At 42.6% G+C, this 14,370-nt stretch overlaps 1 protein-coding gene across 2 annotated transcripts in view; it reads right to left on the bottom strand.

The window, feature by feature from the left end:
• TMEM132D (transmembrane protein 132D) overlaps positions 1 to 14,370 on the bottom strand; it is a 387,025-nt gene that overhangs the window by 216,618 nt on the left and 156,037 nt on the right. The window contains exon 3 of one of the 2 annotated variants that reach the window (XM_073312908.1): positions 3,762 to 3,908. In XM_073312908.1, coding sequence (XP_073169009.1) covers positions 3,762 to 3,908 — 147 coding nt within the window. Of the gene's footprint in view, positions 1 to 3,761; positions 3,909 to 14,370 lie in introns of those variants that run through there. The other variant, XM_073312909.1, reaches the window with a different exon arrangement.

Below are 14,370 nucleotides of genomic sequence, written 5' to 3'. Positions count from 1 at the left end.
GTTGATTTCCTTATTAAATATTACTCATGCCTGTTTTGCCACTCACTTTTAGGAGTAAGATCAAGCATTATAATGAGGAGGAAGAGGAGGAAGTGAGCTCCTATTGGCAAATAATTCCTCTTTATCTTTGCATGTTTAACAGTTAAATATTGAACTCTTATCAAGTTGTTTGCTTCTGGAGTTCTTTTAGAAATTTTTCAGACTCTATATACATATTGTTTAATTACTCTTAAAAATCAGAGATCTGATCCCATGAATGCAAAGGTGGCCATGTTAATTAACTTGAGATTCCATGCTTTTGTGATCCTGATAGTTTTACATGGATCATGAAATAGTGTTAATAAAGCTAACTTACTGTGACAGGTGTAATTTCACGGCTTAAGGAGACACTTGTGCAAGTGACAAACTTAACGGGATGCCTGAACATTTCTTTATATAAGTTTTGAAATATATCACTCTTTTGTTTTGAGAGGTTTTGGCACTAAAAGCTTATCATAACAGGATTAACATATAAATATTATCAGAGCCAGCAGGATGTTTTTGAATGAATATTAACAGCAAATATTATGAGTCTGTATCAGAATAACTAATTAAACACAGCTGTCAAATATCATTTGACGTTTTCAGTGCCCTGTTTATTACAGGCTGGTGACAACATTCCAGATTAATGGAGACACAACCATAAGGTCCCCCCCACTCCTCGATTCTTCACATTCACCCTCATGCAAGTATAAATTTATAACAAACTAAATCATGACCTCTATCATTAGTAGATGAGTTTGATACCTGTAACATCTGTACAGTCCTTACACTGTACAACCCTCTATTTAAATTCCCTCCATTTCCACCTAAACCACAAGAAAAAAGCTTATAGAAATAACTTTCTCTATGAATGAATCAGTGACTCAGAAATGCTTTGACTTGGGAAACGCTGAAAATTGATTGAACCATCAAGTTGTGCCATCCGTCGGTTTCTCTTTTGGGTTTCTGTTTCATTATTCATCGTATATTATCTGCCCAAATAAACATGACGAACTCTGTGTCTGAGCACATACTGGGCAGCAGAAACTTTTTACAGGTTTAGAGTTGCCCTATAAGCAACTTGAAGCTGAGCATTTCTGCTTCCCTAAACTGGGCTGCCACAAGAAGGAAGAATGCTTGGAACTCAGGAGACCTGAATCCAAATCCCTGCTCCACCACAGACTTCCGGTCTGACTTGTCGCAGCAGTGTAAATCCAGAACTCCTTCAGTGATGCAAAATTATGCCCCAAAAGCACAAGTGACAAAACTGTCTCGCTCAACAATGAGCACAAAGTAGTAGAAATCTCAGGGCAGTGTTCTGTTGAGGTCTGTATTATGGTATCTGTGCTGGAGGGAGGGGAAGGAAAGTTTTAGCCACCACACAAGAAATTAAGTCTAACAAGGAAGCTTTAATTAGCTGTAAAATTGTGGTCCAGACATTAGGTAAATATGCTGATTTCAGTGTTAAGACACTTAACCATTTAAATGATAGATCTGATAAATTTGGTAAAATTCTTTAATCAGGATTTAAAAACAAGTGGACAGTTATTTTCTTAGAATCCTCTTTAAAATTCATCATAAGAATTGATTATTTTTAGCACTCATTTGATCACTCAGTTATTTTGAGGGTGTAATTCTAGTCCAGTACTGAGTCTAATTTGATCTTGATTTGATTGTTGTAATGCTCCATTTTTAGTTTAGTGGTAGTAGTAGGTTAGCTTTGGTGATATGTTTTCTTGATTTTATAAGTGTTTTAATTAAATTCAAAATAGATACTGAGTTACATTTCTTACAATAAGCAGCCTGGGTCCAGAACCTTTGAGGACCTGGCCTGGATACCACCTAGTCAATCTAAAAGCCTGACTAGCTCCCCCTAATTAATCTTTGTTCTCATCTGCCTTAGATAACTAAGGCCCCAAACCAGCACTGAACTCTACATGGGCACAGACTTGATAATAATGGTGCTCTGCTGGGATACAGGGGTCTGCTCATGCAGAGCTTATTGCAGGACTGGAGCCTAAATCACATTACTACCATATTTGCAGTACTACTAAGTCATTTCCTATAGTCAGCATGTGGAAGGATAGGGAAGATACTTCAATTACTGGTTAACCTTATGTAATGATCTAATGAAAATTGGCACATTTTAAGGGCAGGCACTGAATGCTTAGGCTTAGGAGAACACTGAAATGGAATAAGTAGCCAAATGTTGTTCCATCCTTGATAACACACTACATTTTACCATTACTGAAAGAGAAGCAGGGAAATGATAGAATCATAGAATATCAGAGTTGGAAGGGACCTCAGGAGGTCATCTAGTCCAACCCCCTGCTCAAAGCAGGACCAGTCCCCAATTTTTGCCCCAACTCCCTAAATGGCCCCCTCAAGGATTGAACTCACAACCCTGGGTTTAGCAGGCCAATGCTCAAACCACTGAGCTATCCCTCCCCCCATGCTGCGCTGCACTGCATTGCAGAAATGCTGTGCTGCACTGCAGAACACAGCCCCAAAAGATGGAAGGGTAGATGGTGGGAGATAATTCACTATCATAATTGCTTTGGGCCTGATCCGAAGCCCACCGAAATGAACGAAAAGACTCTCATTGACTTCAGTGAACGTTGAATCAGGCCTTTTAAGAAGCTTTCTGATTCTTTTATTGAGGAAAAGGCTGTGACCTTGGGCATATATAGATTCCTTCCCCAGCCACTAAAATTCAGCCAGCTATGAGATGATATATGGCTTAGGGGAGGAAGTGGAGGATACCATATCAGCGGGGCTGTGGGGGGGATTTTGAAATTGAATTCTAGTGTGTGGGGGGAAACAGATTTATGTCTGGAAAGTAAAGGAAGTCCCCCTTCCCCTCCTTCCTATATTCCAGACCCACGAAGCTTCCCGTTTATCTAGAGGTAAAGAGGGTTTTCATTAAAACGGGCCAAATCTTGCACCCTGTGCAAACCCAATACATTTTAATGGCATTTCACAGCAGGTAAATTACTTCAGAATCTGACCATCATCTTCATCATGCAAGTTTAATAGTAACAATAATTAATATAACAAATCTCTAGCCAGTTAGCTCCTTACCAACATGATCTCCCCTCTCCACGCTTACCCAGGAACAGTGAATGAAGTGAAACAAAAAGGTATCAAACATTTATTCTTAAAAACACTCAACTGTGATTAGAAACTGGAACAACTGCTATCAAATATTGTTTTTGGAGTCAGTGTCCTACCTAAGTTATTTTATCACGTGAACTTAAGATCTGAATATTACTTCTCTGAATGTGGATTAAAAATTCACTGACAAAAACATGGGTTGAAGCCTGGTATGCGTTTCTTAGTTCCTTCTCAAAAGCTAAGGATACAAATTGAAGACTGTAATTAACAAGCCACTAATATAATGCCTGACCAGTTCAGAAGCAAATAATTTGAAAAGACTAAACAATCTGGCTGAACTAAATTCAGAGAGATGAGGAAAGTCCTTTTAAACACTGTGAAATGAACATTTCCTGGTAGTTTTCATTTCATTTAGGCAATCAAAATGGATTTAGAGTATATACAGTACAGTAAGCAGAATATTTTAAACTAAAGACAGCATCAGTTTTTCCATTTATACACTTACTGTGTGTATTTAGAAACTATAATAAAAGTTTTATTAATTTCCATAGCAAAGCAGATACATCTGTTTTGAAAAAGCAAAATTATCTCATTTACAAAATGTAAAACTATTGTAAATGACCTACCTGTTTTCCGAGGTAGCAGATTTCCTCTGACAAACAATGACAGCTGGTGCATATTTCCCAGTATAATCCACGCTCTCTCTAATGTCCCATAAGTACGGGCTGCTGGCTCTTACGCTGAAAATATTCACACCTTTCTTCACCTTTGCCCTAAGAGGAACAAGAGAGTATGTCAACAATTAGATACAGAATTTCATTTCCAAGCTGTTACATGGATCTTCATTTTTTTTCTCATTACTGGTCCTCTGGAGATGCTGCAGCTCATTACAGATGGACCACATTGGTAAGAGGTAAAGTATAATGGAATTAAACCTCCCCATAGTTTAAAGGAACCGTGTCAAGATAATAATGTTAGTGATATAATGGTAAATAGATCTGTATTTACATTTTCTTCCCATAATACATTAGATCGCTAAAACCAAAAGAATTTTAAAGCTCTGCTACAATTTGTCACCATTTATACTACTTGATTGTAAGTTTCTCTGTGTCATTTTGACAGTGAAACTAGCCTACTCAATTATGCTTTTGGCCCTCATTGGTTCTACAGGCCGTGATCCTGCAAACTCTTAGGCACGTGCTTATCTTTACACAAATGGGTTGTCCAGTTTCAATGGGACTACTTACATGCACAAAGTTAAGTAAGCACACAAAATTATGCCTGTACCTGTTTGCAAGATTGTGGCTTGTTTGCAAGACGGTGATGGGAGTGGTTAAGACTAGAAAGACTTGGCTAGAAAGAGAGACAGAGACACATTTCCTGGTTCCTATGCAGTATCCCAATGCAGCTGATTTGAGGTTACCAGTGCTGCAGCGAAAATAGTTAATTTAGTAATCTGTTTTCTTTCTTTTGCATTTTAATTTCCGATTTTGTAACCCCTAATTCTTTCTTCTTTCCCCACCCCCCCGCCCACAAAAACATCTAAATGTGTGCACTAAGCCACATTGGCATTGTCCCTTTTTACTCCAGCTTTATTTAATGCTGGTGAATTGGGAGTTTCCAGTGATGTCATATTTTGGCTTTCAAAGTTTTGGTTTTTTTTAAATAAAAAACATTTCGGTCAAATATTCCAACACATGAGATGTCACGAGATGCCAGTTTAATTACAAATTAAATATACAAAATCTCATATACAAAATACATTCAGCATGCTGGCAAGTCCTTCATTAAGAAAACAAACGGAATGTGAGTGATACCTTTTGCAAACACAGAGATGTCATTAACGGTAGAAAGCATTACTGGCTCTCCCTGTCTACAAGATTTCCTATGGAATCTTTTAAGAACAGATTCCTGACAAAGTAAAAAGGGGCATGGGATTCCTTCCACAGACTGGAGGTGATAGGTGGTATCTATTTTATTCTTCTGATAGCACAATGGTAGCTATTACTATTTAGCAATTTCCTTAGCTAATCAGTAGGAATTATGATGCGGAGACCAGATAATTTGTGCTCGGAGTCTTCTATGCCAATTTCACAATATGCTGCATCGTACGCAGGATGCACTGTCCGTTCATAGTTACAAAGATCCCTCAGGAAGACGGACCAATGGCCTGATCAGAGCTTGGGGAATTAACTTGCAGGCCAGGTAGGTTTACTAGAGAGCGTGTGCCAGAGAAAGAAAAACAAGGCAAGATGGATGGAAACTGATGCCAGTCTGCAACTTCAGCTAGTCCCAATGACTGTACTGATGGGAAATTTCTCTCCCTGCTCTGCCTACTTTCTGTCCCACCAGTGAGAACTAACGGAAGGCCCACATGGGAGTTAGGAGCCGAAATGTTGTTCATGATCTGGGCCTAAATTATTTCATTGGGTGTTGTGGGTGCTCAGCACCTCTCGGGATCAGGCAGCTGTGACTATGAATTCACACATTCACACTGCCACTCGCACGCCTGGTGCAGCTTTCCAGAGTGGTCATCTAAACTGTACTGCTAATTATAGCATGCCAGTGTGGGATTAGGACATTATGAAGGGACTCATATGGGAAAATTGGTCTGCATCATTGCTGCCCCACACCTCGCACAGTCATTGACACCAGTACAAAATGGGTATGAATCTACATAAGGCACTTATATGTGCAGATACACCCCATTACCATAGTAAGCACTTCACAACACCCTGTGAGGCAAGGAAGTGCTGTTTACCGCATTTTGCAGTTGGGAAACGGATGCACAGAAATGCTAAACAACTTGTCCGAGGTCACACAGAAAACCTCTGGCAGTGCAAGAGCTTGAACCCAGGTCTGCCACATCCTAGGCTAGCACCCTAACTATTAGCCAGACCATCTTTCCTCTCTAGCATACTAGTAGCCTTTTACATCCACAGTTCACTGGTGTAAATTCTCCTTTACACTGCCTGAGTGTAAATGAGAATTGGACCCAATGTCTCAGTTCTGCTAAAGAAATGGCCACAGACTTAGAAGGAATCTTCTGTTTCCATAGAAAAACAATTTTAAAAGTACCAAAAAATACAGCTGCAACCACTACCTCTCTCCTTTGTTATCTTCTCGCTGCATTTCTTTAAGAGACGGTGTGGTGTAGCAAAGCAGCAGGATGGACACACAAACAGAGAGACAGCTTGAGCTTGTTTACCCTTGACATTCACTTCTCCGGTTTGTGTTGAAACATCAGCTCTTGCATGCCTTCCTGGAGTAATTGCAGTCTAAGGCTGAGAATTTCTTTAAAAGGGTTTTGATAAGGTCTAATTTAGTCATCTCTTACAAGCCCTAAACCTTTAATTTTACTGAAAACAATAATAGAACTAGATTGTTGTTTTCTGCAGAATTAGAGGTTACTAGCTCTTTTTGGTGCAGTCAGTTACACATGCTCCTGTAATTACCACCGAAGCTTTGACTCCAACAAAAGCCAGTTTCATTCATTTTTCTCAGCTGCGTCCTCCTATTTTGTTTGCCAATATTGCACTGCAGAATTCTCTTCACCCAATTTACCTTGGCACTTACACTTAATTACAAAGGAGTGACCTGGAAGAGATTGGGTTAATGCCAACAAAAAGGTACATTATTTGTCAACAAACAGACCTAAAAGTGAAGCTACTTGAAGTTTTTATATGACTGTTGTCAGGCTTCAATTTACTTCTTCCAAATCTTTTTTTAAATTTGTGTCTGACTGCCATGGTTACAAGGCAAGCTGTGTTTTAGACCCCTTTGCAGCCCCTCTTGAATGCACCCCACAGGCATCTCTTCCTGCATCTCTCTCAGGGAAAAAAAACCCCACAGCTCAACCACATTTGGACTGGATCTGTGGGTTGCAGCCCCCCTGTAACACAACAGGCCCAAAGGTATTTGAAATCTGCAAGAAAACTTCTCTCTGGGAGCCTGTGACCCACTGGGGTTGACATGATCCCAAAACAACTTCAAAACAAACATATTGTTTATTCACCCAGAGATATATAAAAAGCAGAGAAATAGTCAAAACAACAAACGTTTATGCTCATCGGTTCTCACCTACACTTTATCCCTTCCTTGTAAGTTTCTGATAAATTCCATTCAGCCCAGACCCCTTACTTTTGGGCTGGGAAAAACACACTGCTCTGCCACATTCTTTCGTTATGGTGTGTCTAAACTGCTTTGTCAACCTGGGTGATTGGCAACCGGGTCTGAGCACCTAGATTAGCCGAGCCCAGGTGAGAGCATCCCCGCTGCAAAGCTCTACCCAGGTTACTGTGTCCTCTCTGTTTCTGCACTCACCCAAGTGCATCTGGGAACATTTCCTGTTGTTCTTTGTGCTCAGATACTTTAGGATATTTTCCAGGTCAGTTGTGGGAGAACTTACCTGTCCGTCAGTGGAAATCATGGGATGGCATGGGAGCACTATCAGCACTCAAGAGATTTTGCCCGCAACCTCATTGCAAAATGGATAGCTTACAGCCTGAGTTAAGACGGAGACTGGGTTCTAACCCTCACTCCCATCTTGGTAAACTAGCTTGGTCTTAAAGCTCTTCCTAGGCTGGGTCAGAGGTTTGTCTGTGGATGGGAGGTGGGCTTTTGCCAATACCTGGGAAAGAACCCAGATTAACTGTGCAGTGAAGATGAACCCTCTGTCAGAGACTCACCTCCAACAGCTGCTGCCAATTCCCCACTCCTTCCTCTCTAAGCAGGAGCCTTAAACTGCTTAGTGTCCCTTTGATCTTAGGCTGTGACCTTGGAAAAATAAGCCTCTTAACCTGGCTACAAACAGGCAGGTAGATATTTCCCCCCTTGTTTTCCTAAGGATACATGATACTTTGTATTTTATCTCATTATTTCATTTCCTGTTTGTTTACCCCTAACATCCTCCTTTGATTTAACTCCATGCAGACGGGCAGAATAGCGTCAAGCAATTAAACTGAGGTAAATATGACATTTTAAACACAGTAGAGCTATCTCCTTCATTCGCCACATTGACTCACAGTTCTCAGCATGTCAAGTGGAAGACAGTCAGGGACCACATGACAAGCACATTTAGTCACTCACTGCAGACTTCATAAGCTTGGTCTACACTACAGAGTTAGGTCAATGTAAAGTAGCTTACGTTGACCTAATTATGTCAGTGTCTTCACTACAGCCTTGCTTCCACCGATGTAAGTGCCCTACTACACTGACATCATAACTCCACCCCCACGAGAGGCGTAGGGCTTATGTTGGTGTAGTTAGGGCAACGCAGTGTGTGTATAGACCAGGGGTCGGCAACCTTTCAGAAATGGTGTGCCGAATCTTCATTTATTCACTCTAATTTAAGGTTTCGTGTGCCAGTCATACATTCTAACATTTTTAGAAGGTCTCTCTCTATATAGTATATTATATAACTAAACTATTGTATGTGAAGTAAACAAGGTTTTTAAAATGTTTAAGAGGCTTCATTTAAAATTAAATCAAAATGCAGATCTTATCAGTTTAGTACAGTGGTTCTTAACCTGTGGTACGTGCCCCCCTGGGGGTCCAAGATGCCCTTTCTGGGGGTGCAAGACAGGCGAGATTTTTTTAGAAGGTAAATCATCGAAAACACAAATTAAGCACAGGCACCTAAATACAACTACTTTGTTTCATTAAACCTATGTATTTATTAACATTATACATTTTTTTACCGATTACTGTAATATACGAAGTTTTTAAGTTTTCAAGTTTTTCGCTAATTGTAGTGTAATTTTTGATAAGGGCTGCAGAGTGCTGGGCCCAGGCCAGGAGCAGAGCCCTGGACTGGCTGCCGGTACCCCAAGCCGGCAGAAGGGCTGAGCAGGGCGGAGGCCCAGACCCCGGTTGGAACCCCAGACCAGCAGCGAGGTGAGCGGGGCAGGTGGCTGGTATCCCAGGCCAGCAGCAGGCTGAGCGGGGCTGATGGCCGGGACCCCGGCTGGCAAGGGGCCGGTGGCTGGAACAGAACCCCAGACCGGCAGCGGCTCACCAGCTGCTGGTCTGGGGTTCTGTCGGCTCTTGCCAGGCGGGGTCCTGGCCGCCAGCCCCGCTCAGCCTGCTGCCGGTCGGGGGTTCCGTTCACCCAGGCCGGCAGCAGGCTGAGCGGGGCTGGCAGCCGGGACCCCGGCTGGCAGCAGCGTGCCAGTAAAAATCAGCTTGCATGCCACAGGTTGCCGACCCCTGGTATAGACACTGCATTAGTTACATTGGGTGTCACTGCATTAGTTACACTGTCATTCTTATCAATTTCATGGCTCCATGCTGGAACCGTGACATTGACAAGAAAGTCAGGATGTCATCAGGGTGGGTGGGGGGCTCCAGCTAGAGCCCCGCTGCCCCCGGGCTCCCTGCTCCCAGCCAGGCTGTGCCCGCCCTGCTCCTCACTCAGAGCCTGGCTGCCTCCCAGGCTCCCAGCCAGGCTGTGCTGGCCCTGCTCCCCACTCGGAGCCTGGCTGCCTCCCGGGCTCCCCGCTCCCAGCCAGGCTGTACCCACCCAGCTTCCAGCTCCTCACTGCCACCGGAGCTGCTGCCTGGAGGCTCCCCACAGAGAGCCCTGGTACTGCCCAGAGGCTCCTGGCTCCCTCTCCCCACTGCTGGGAACCTTCCAAACAACCCCCCCCCCCCCGCAGGATCTCAGCTCCCCACCACCCACCTGGTTTTACTAATATACGGGGGGGGGGTAATCGAGAGAGAGACCGACCGACCAGCCAAAGACATGCCCCTGCTCCTCAGCTCTGCATGTTCAATAACCATTTAGTCAAGAGAAGTTCCTACCATCTATCCATATATTTTTCTGTGCTTTGCATCATTGTTTGCTTTATATACACTACAGCATGTTGTTTACTCCTAGTCTGCAGCTATGAAACCTTCGTAGAGCTTACCATCTTCTTCACAAATCAGTCCACATAAGCAACGCACTTGGGAGAATTCACTCACTGGAAACCTGTGAGTGCTGGCAGGGTGCAAGGCAAGAGAGGAAGAAGATATAGCGGGAACTCCCTGAGCTGATACATCACTCCTGAAATCAAACACGTTTTCCTAAGTACATAAAGACCGTGATTTCCCAATTCCATCTCATGACCCACTAAACACCACGTTTACTCCAGTGATAAAAAGAGGCTTCAAATCATGCAATTAAAATGCCGGAGCTGCCCCTTTTCATTTATCAAAGTATCTGTTTTAACATCTCCCAGTTTTCTTTGTAGTTTACAACCAGTTAGCACTTAGCTTTCAGCCTGTGTCATTACTGCAGGCTGGTAATGGTTGTAAAATTGTTGCTTAAGTGTTGTATAAAAAGGATCAGCTGGCTGGTGAAAAACAAGTGGTACAGCATGAGTGCCGCTAAATGCCCCGGTACAATGTCAACCCAGCATTGGGTCTGAAACACCAAGGGGAAATTTAAAAAAAAAATTAAAAAAAAAAAAGAGAGAGAGAATTCACTCTCCAGTAAAAGGAGATCAAAGACATGTTGTGCTTATGGCAGATCTTCTGACTCTGACTCTGGCCAGGACTGTCCTGTCTGTGACCCCTGAAGGGATTCTGCCTGCAACACACTGACATCATGCTACTGCTCGCTCTCCTCCCCCTGAAAAAAACCCGCCAAAACATTTCTGAAAAAAGAGGTTTCAAATCTGTGAAATTGATTCTGGTCTTTGATTACTGCAGGTGCTCAAGGGAAAGACGTGTAGAAAACTTTCCCAGGAAAGGAAGCTACACTCACCATTTATAGAGTGCCTGTTAGCTGATGTGCTTCCACGAGCTATCGCCTCATTTGGGGCGTCTGTCATAGTGCAATGGACAAATGTGTGTCAGAGTGGGTGGGGTGGGGGTCGATTTTCAAAAGCACAAGGTACCCGACTCCCACTGACTTTCGGTGGGTGCCTAGTTTCCCTTGGTGTCTTTGGAAGAGTGATGGGTTGCAGGTTCCTTTAAAGTCTCTAAACACACAGTAAGGTTTCTCAAAAGTCTTGTGAAACCATCCTTGGGTATTCATAACCATTTAATAAAGGACTCAAGGGGTCTGGTTTTTTGTCTGTTGTACTTTTTATCGCTCAGATAGTTCCAGGATATAGTACTGAACTGTCCAAAGCAGTATCTGACTCCAAGAGAGGAGTTCCCCTCCTTTCTAGTGACAGCTGGAGGCACATGGGTGAGAGGCCTTTACCAGTCCATTCAGGTTTTTAAGGCCCAGCAGTCTGAATGGCTGGTTAGCCAAGCCAGCGGATGATAGCAGTTTGAGTGGTCCATTGGAAGCACCCAACAGGCTAGACGTGAATGGGGACAGGGTGGGGGGTTTGACCCAGCTAAAAGGAAGGGCTGGGTTAGTAAACTGAAGGCTTTGGATAGTCACAGCTGAGAGTGGAGGAAAGTAGCAACTTGAGCCAGCAGTTAAATGCCCCCCCGGAAGCCACCTTGAGAGCATTCAGGGTCTAACACGTGCCAAGTGACATACTAAATGACCTACTGCAGGATGGTGGCTGTGGGGGAGTTGCTGATACTAGCCTTTTTTTCCCTTTCAAATAGTATCATTTCTTGCTCAAGCCCTGAACGATACTAGAGATGGAAAAGCCCTAGCTACTCTATTCCCCCCCACTAAAGCAGGGTGACTCTTACTATAGGTTTGTTTTTGTTTTTTTTTTTTGGTGCTCTATTAAGTCTACATTTTAAGAGGCGGTGCGATCTGGAGTAGCAAATCTCAGACTTTGGCCCCTGGGCCATCAAGTGTTCAGCAGAGCCCTTCTAGGTATAATGCTAATTAAACAGCTTGTGTCTTTACATCAGAACCACTTAATCAGAAAGTGCTTCTCTAGTTGGACTTTTTTTTATTTTACAGTAACGGAGCTGAGACCACACCGTCGAGCCAGACCTCTGGATAAGAAGAAACCTAGCAAACAATTGAATAGTGTTGAGATGGGAAAGAACCTCAAAAAGAGAGTGCCAGACAGACAGCGTAGGTGGGTCAGGGACAAAGCCAACTGAAAGGTTCACAGTGAAATCAGAAACAAGAGGAAAAGTGAGATGGGTTGCAGGTTCCTTTAAACCCTCTAAACACACACTAAGGTTTCTCCAAAGTCTCATAAACCCATCCTTGGGATGGAGGGAACTTCTCTATCTGCTTTAAGGTGCTGCTCCTAATAGTTAAAGCCTTCAAAGGACTAGGGCCTACCTATGTATAGGACCACCTGTTCCCTCACCATAACTGCTAGGGGTGAGTCTTTCTGAATCTGGGATATTCCCAATGGGCGGCTGTCTACCACAGAAGGCGTCGGAGTATAGCCATCTTTGAAGACCTCTCTCTTTGCACAAGCCTTTTCCTAATATTGTTGGTAGCAGACTACACTGGCTGTATTTCTGCCATAGGCAGAACTGATCAAGTTATCCAGTGCAAATCAATAATGCAATGAGAAGTGGTTGGAAAGTGTGTTGTTCTCTTGGTATTTGTACTTTTAATTACATGTATAACATTTAAACCATACAGTGATGGGAACTTTATACATTCTTAAAGGACAAATTCTGCCTGATTTACCCCCCCATGGTTTTGCTTGCGTGGGGCTAATTCAGAGCAGAACATGGTCTTCACACAGATGTATGCCTTCGCATAGAAATCATGCAAAACCATGCAAAAAAAACCTCTTCCAGGTAGAGCACCACCATTTTCAGTGAGTTTCACATTGAGACTTATTTGAATTTAAAGACAGACCTTAAGAAGCACAAAAGCTGTGTGGGTCAGGATAGATGCAGGATAGATGAGCCTCTGAGAAGTGAAATCCCCAAGGAGAGGATTTTCTTATTAGGAACTACCTTCATATTTGAGGGTCTTTCCATAGGAGTGCAGGGTTGCCTCCATGCAGCACCCCTTTGAACAAATAAAACTGGAATGTCCCCGCAGCACTTCTGAAAACCAGGCCAGTTTTTGGGCAGAACCTTAATAAGGATCAAGGAGCCTAATGTTAGGAACCCAGGTTGGAAAGTTTTGGCCTTTAATTTTAAATCTGCTTTGGCTCAGTAAAAATAGTAGGATTTGGCCTTCAGGACTGAGTTGGCTTTTTCAGAGCTGATTTCCCGCCCCTAGGATATTTCATGTACAAATCAGCGTTGCCAGTTGTTTTCAGAGAAGATGCCACAACGTTTCTCCAGGTTACACTGATAGCTTTGTTGATTGAAAATCCACAGCAGAAGAGAATCGGGAATCCCTTGTAGATACTGATGGAGTTAGAACAATTTATGGAGAGTGGTCTAGCACAACATAAGCTATTTAAAGCTGTATAATATACCCACAAACTCTTATTAAGATCTGTGGTTTTCAGCCCTGTGAGACAGAAACCAGTTATCATTATGCACCACCACGAAAGCAGATTAAAATTAAATCAATCTGTTTATCTATGGGCTTGCAATGCAGCTTTCTCAAAACCTAACATATTCTCTATCTAATTAACATTTCAGGAGGAAAAAACATTCCACCCAGACACTTGAACAACCCCATTCAAATTGGGATATTAGAAAAAATAAGTCCCAAGAGGTTTTATAATCAAATGTAATTAGTAAAAGGGCACCAGACCTATTTAGGCCTCAGAAAATGAACTGTGCATGCCATGAGTTAAATAAAACAGATGTCTTTGGAATACAGGTCTCTTGAGTTGGGCAAAAACTGTCTGTCTTACTTGTGGTTCTGTGTTTGCATGTGTTTGGGGGCTTAGATTTTATTTTTGTGTGTTCAGTCAGAAAATTAATATGAAAAGCATGTTTTGCAAGATGAAAATTAGACTAAAACCCACACATCCCTAGAGGATTAAAAGTCATACGATTCAAAACAGAGGTAAATATCATGAGGTTTGCTACTCTGACTTCCATCCACTTAGTAGATAAACCTTTACAAACTTGGCCCCAGTTCTCAGTAGGAATTGAGGGTTCTCAGAACCTTGCAGGACTAGGACCTGCAGTTTCCCATTGTTAATAAATGTTTACCCTGATGAACAAGTGTGTTGCTTTATGATGTTGTGATGTAATCTCAGGACATATTGCCATGCTGCAGTGTCGCTGCATCATGGCATGATATACCAAGACAAGATAATGATACAACATCACTGTGTCCCCAAACTGTTTTCATGAACCTTAAAAGGTTCTGAAAATCTACATAAGGTGCTCCTGATGGTGGCAACCCTATTGCTAATATGCTATTTAAGTAAACATCTATTCTATAAGGCTACT

Source organism: Lepidochelys kempii, chromosome 15 (genome assembly GCF_965140265.1).
Source record: "Lepidochelys kempii isolate rLepKem1 chromosome 15, rLepKem1.hap2, whole genome shotgun sequence".
NCBI classification, from domain to species: domain Eukaryota; kingdom Metazoa; phylum Chordata; order Testudines; family Cheloniidae; genus Lepidochelys; species Lepidochelys kempii.
Note: the sequence above shows the minus strand (reverse complement) of the source record. Positions and strands in the feature narration are given on the sequence as shown.